The sequence below is a fragment of the Mus caroli genome, chromosome 18, assembly GCF_900094665.2.
Source record: "Mus caroli chromosome 18, CAROLI_EIJ_v1.1, whole genome shotgun sequence".
In the NCBI taxonomy this organism is placed as follows: domain Eukaryota; kingdom Metazoa; phylum Chordata; class Mammalia; order Rodentia; family Muridae; genus Mus; species Mus caroli.
The window spans coordinates 29,476,755-29,482,026 of record NC_034587.1 but is presented as its reverse complement, the minus strand read 5'-3'; the positions used below and the strand labels follow the sequence as shown (position 1 = coordinate 29,482,026).

Genomic DNA, 5,272 nt, shown 5'->3' with positions numbered 1-5,272 from the left:
AAAAAAAAAAAACAAAGCTAAACCAAACAAAAACTAGCCAGCATAATACAGATGGGAGCAAGCAGGAAGAAGCGTTCCAGGGTCAAGGAAGAGATGGAGAGAGAGAGAGAAAGAGAGAGAGAGAGAGAGAGAGAGAGAGAGAACGCTTGTGTTGGGTGGGAACTAAGGCAGGAACTATGCTTATGGGGTAGGGAGGAGCCACAAGGGAGTACTGAGATCAAGCTTCCCCTGCTTCAACTTAGAAGCAAACCTTTACTTGTTTCTCAGTAAAAGTGTTTATCAGTAAATCCCTGGCCTCTGGGACAAAGGGCATGCCAGTAGTTCACAAATTTGAGGAGCTCAGAGACTCTGGAAATAGCTCAGTAGGATGAGGACCAAGTTGGCCCTCAGGACAGGGGCAGAGAAAGGAACAAGGGAGAGAGAGAGCCCCAAGCAGCCGGAACTGCAAAAGCTCCCCAGAGGATGCGAGGCCTGGCCCAGTCCCAGCTTTGACATCGGTGTGGCTGAGAGTGCCTATAGGAACTACAGAGGCCATGTCAGGGAGATTCCCTGACACAGGCTAATACCAGTTAGTGTCACAAATAGAAAACACTGGAAAAAAGACCTTAAGTCTATGTGTGCCGCTGGGATCAAGAACCCAGGGGAGTGTTTGAGAAACACCGGAAGCCCCTTAGGATTCAGAGATCCTATTCCAGGAATTATCAGAAGCAGTCGAATATGTTCTTTACAGGCAATCCTTCTGGACTCCAAGAAGAAGCTGGCCTGTGGAGGGGTGCTCATCCACACCTCCTGGGTGCTGACGGCAGCCCACTGCGTGGAGGACACCAAGAAGCTTACTGTGAGGCTCGGTGAGAGCTGCAGCCAGAGGCCTGGGGTGGCTCGGGGGAGGCAAGCTTGCTGACCAAGGGTGGGTGATCCTGGCAACTACATACTTAGGTTCCACAGAGGATGCGTGCAGGACAGAGGCAACTATGCTAGCACCTGCTCACACTGGGACTCCAGTCAGCTGGGATTTTTCTGGTGTTCATCTCAGATCTAGGCCCACATATCTGTTATTGAGTAGGGGTCTCCTCACTCCTACTCCTCTGGAGTCAGCTCTGTGTGGGCCTCAGCACCTGGCCATGGTCAGACCCATGATACTGTGTGAGCTTCACACAGACTGACAGGGTGGAGCTGTGTAACATTGGCCAGCCTTGCTAACTGCTCCCCTGGGAGTCTGAGGGTTCCCAAATCCAGGCCCAACTCTGTGATAAATTTCTGGAGAGGCTTTTGGTAGACGTTATACTACAAAGAAGAAAGGTGGGTCAATAAATAGCCTAGTTGTTAAAGTGAATTCTTAGTTTAATTCCAAGCACCCACATAGAATCCAGACATAGTATTTATAGCTAATCTCATGGCTGGAGATGCAGAAACAAGAGTGTCCCTGGGGCCTGCTGACCGGCCAGTCAAGCTGAATCTGTGAGCTTCGGCTTGTGTGAGTTCTGCCTCAAATACAAGGTGGAGAGCAATCAAGGAAGAAACTAAACATTGTCCCCTAGCCTCTGCATGCACTCTCACACATGCATGCACCCTCATACACATGCATCGTCATGAACACAAGCACATACAGACATATGCAAGCACGTATGTAATAACAACAACAAAAAAGGATGCCCTGAGGATGACAAAATTAATACATTGTACAACTATTCAGTCTGGACAATGCCTATGGCCCCAGAGCCCTCAGCTGCTGAAGAGGACCTGCCGCTTTTCTGTGGTCGAGATCATTCTTCCTAGCAGTGCCCTGGCCTTGCTGGTGCTCCACCTTGGGTCTTGCTGGTGCTCCTCCTTGGCCTTGCTGGTGCTCCCCTTTAGGTCTCGCTGCCCTGGAGACAATCTCTTCGTAATATTGCTCTTTGCCCCACTCCTGTCTCTGCTTGGTCTCGGGTCTACAGGAGTCTCTGGCTTCTCTGCTGTTTCAAACTTCATTTTGCTGTCCTATCTATGAATTCTGGGAGCAGGCTAGGCCCCTGCCCCTTAGGAACAGATGATGTCCTAGGGCCTACCTACTCATGCTTCTTGGCAGGAAGTCTCAGTTTCCCCGGGCTACTCTCACAGCATCCTTGCCTTGCAGGTGAGTATGATCTGCGCCGCAGGGACCACTGGGAGCTGGACCTGGACATCAAGGAGATCCTCGTCCACCCTAACTACACCCGGAGCAGCAGTGACAACGACATTGCTCTGATCCACCTGGCCCAGCCAGCCACTCTCTCCAAAACCATAGTGCCCATCTGCCTGCCAAACAATGGGCTGGCGCAGGAGCTCACTCAGGCTGGCCAGGAGACAGTGGTGACAGGCTGGGGCTATCAAAGCGACAGAATCAAGGATGGCAGAAGGAACCGCACCTTCATCCTCACCTTCATCCGCATCCCTTTGGTTGCTCGAAATGAGTGCGTAGAGGTCATGAAGAATGTGGTCTCGGAGAACATGCTGTGTGCAGGCATCATTGGGGACACGAGAGACGCCTGTGATGGTGACAGTGGGGGGCCCATGGTGGTCTTCTTTCGGGGCACCTGGTTCCTGGTGGGCCTGGTGAGCTGGGGTGAGGGCTGTGGGCACACCAACAACTATGGCATCTACACCAGAGTGGGAAGCTACCTCAAATGGATTCACAGCTACATTGGGGAAAAGGATGCCTCCCTTAAGAGCCAGAAGCTGTAGCACCCCTCCCTGCTCACCTCTGGACCCTAGAAGTCACTCTTGGAGTAAGACTGGGCTAGTGAGTACCAAGTCAGAGGACATTAAAAGAGCATGCAACAAACATACCTACCCGAGTACCTGTCTGTCTTTTCATCCTTTTTATGGGCTACTCTGGGGGAAAGTAGCATTAATTGAGCATTTACTCTACACCAAGTCTATGAAAAGAACCTGCTTAACTCCCAAAGCAGTTGTGTAGAAGATCTAGTGGGATCTGAGCTGATATCACTTCTGGGGGTGGGTGGAGGAGATTGGTTTAGAGAAAGGAATTTTTTTTTTTTAGAAGATTCTGCAAGAGATTAATAGAGCCTTTCACAGGGCCTCAGAAAGAGCCCATGTTGGTTACATCAGAAAAGCTTGCCAGTGACCTGTGGCCAGTGAGGCTCAGAATGGCCATATGGTGGAGCCAGGATTCAAACCAAGGTCACACTCCCAAACTCAGCTGCTTCTCTTTTTTATTATCCCTGGGTCTGTGTGTATGTGTGTGTGTGTGTGTGTGTGTATGTGTGTGGGTGGATACATGCATGCATGCGTGTGTGTGTGTGTTATATATGTTTGGAGACCAGAGGACAACTTCGTTTCTCAACACCATCCACTTGTTTTGTTTTGTTTTGTTTTGTTTTGTTTTGTTTTGTTTTGTTTTGTTTGTTGACATGGGGTCTCTCACTGTCCTGAAATCTACCCAGTAGGTTAGGCTGGCTGGCCACCAAACCCCACCCCACCCTGGCTTTGACAAGTGGAGACAGAAGATCAGTAGTCCACTGGGGACGTGACCAGATGTCCAGAAGGTGCTCCTCATGGTGCCCTACAGTTTTGTTGAGGAGTCTGTATAATAATGAAGCTGGGTGCAGTGGCAGCACCTGTAGCCCCCAATACAAAAGAGAAGGAAGAAGGACAAAGTCGAATGTGGAGGACAAACAGGGGAGAGAGGGGGAGAGAAAGGGAGGGAGTCTGTCTTAGAGTTTTACAGCTGTGAACAGACACCATGACCAAGGTAACTCTTGTAAGAATAACATTTAGTTGGGGCTGGCTTACAGGTTCAGAAGTTCAGTCCATTATCATCAAGGCAGGAACATGGCAGCATTCAAGGCAGGCATGGTGCAGGAGGAGCTGAGAGTTCTATATCTTCATCTGAAGATTGCTAGTAGAATACTGGCTTCCAGGCAGCTAGGATGAGGGTCTTAAAGCCCACACCCAGTGACACACCTACTCCAACAGGGCCACACCTCCTAATCGTGCCACTCCCTGGGCTGAGCATATAGAAACCACCACAGAGTCTAACTAGTGTGGTCCACTTTGCCCCCATGGAAGACCATCACTGGGGCATAGACAACCTCCAGAGCCCACCCTGACAGTTCCTGTCCCTCCCTTCTCCAGCAGTCATCAGTTTCAAATAGCTCCTCAAGGACAGATGGGACCTTGTGAGCTTCTCCCCGCTGCAGGCTGGAATGCTGGTTGGCTTGATCTTTTACAGATCTGGCATAGCTCTGTTGTTTTTAATCTATTAATTATTTGGGGGATGGAGGCCATGTGCGTGGCATGTTACATGGGTGGAGGTCAGAGGACAACTTTTGGGAGTCACTTCTCTCCTTTCAACGTGATCTAACTCAGGTTGTCAGCTTGGCAGCAAATGCCCTTACCTGGTGAGCCATCTCACTGCCCCCTCCAAAAAGCATAATTAGGTGAGACAGGATTTACATGGAAAAAAAAAAAGCTGAAAATAATTGATCAGAAGTCTTCAAATTAGTCCAGCTCTCTGTGGTTCTGAATTGGGTTAATGTTTTTTCTTCTCTGGTTGTGACGATTAATTTTGGTTGTCAATTTGACTGGATTAGGCAATAATCAATCAGTTAGCAGTTGTGTCATTCTAGTTTTGGCTACTATAATAAAAGGCTTGAGGCATGCCAACTTTATAAAGAAAAGAGATTTATTTAGCTCACCATACATACATAATAGTAAACCAAAATTTTTAAAGGTTTGCTCATATTGAAGTAGAAAAGGTCAATTACTAGATCCCGACTTACTGATTTCTTTAGTGATTTACTTAAAGCCCTGCTTGCACTGTCTGTTTGTCAAGCATGATGCCACTTGCTACCTGGAACAGAATGACCTGGAGAAAGAGCTGAGAGGTCACTGCTGACTGCCACATGTAGTCACTCTTAAGGGCTCTTTAGACCTTACTTGTTTGCCTGCCTCATCTTACAGTTCTAAAGCAAAAATGAGAACACAAGCTATACCTAGGACTGAAGCCTTTTGGGAGGTGTCCTGGCTTCGGTCCACCAGTGATATCGCTCCTCTGCTCTGGTTGGTGCTGGGGTGCTTACTCAAGAACCATCCTGGCAACAGTGTCACTTCCCACAACGGTACTGGGGATGTTTACGGAACAGCTTGTGTTGGTGTGTAAGTACGAAGCCATACGCTGCTGGTAGTAACGAGTACCTCTGACACGTCATGAGCAAAGCTGATAAATAAACACTCGGAGCCGGGCGTGGTGGCGCACGCCTTTAATCCCAGCACTCGGGAGGCAGAGGCAGGC

The 5,272-nt window shown here is 49.0% G+C and overlaps 1 protein-coding gene across 4 annotated transcripts in view; it reads left to right on the top strand.

Annotated features, from left to right (window-relative positions):
* Positions 1-2,804, top strand: part of Proc (protein C, inactivator of coagulation factors Va and VIIIa) — a 14,418-nt gene extending 11,614 nt beyond the window's left edge. For all 4 annotated transcript variants that reach the window (XM_021150694.2, XM_021150695.2, XM_021150696.1 and 1 more), the window contains 2 exons: positions 731-848; positions 2,114-2,804. In XM_021150694.2, the coding sequence (XP_021006353.2) occupies positions 731-848; positions 2,114-2,700 (705 nt within the window). In that variant the 3' untranslated portion in view covers positions 2,701-2,804. The remainder of the gene's footprint in view (positions 1-730; positions 849-2,113) is intronic.
* The last annotated feature ends 2,468 nt before the right edge of the window (positions 2,805-5,272 follow it).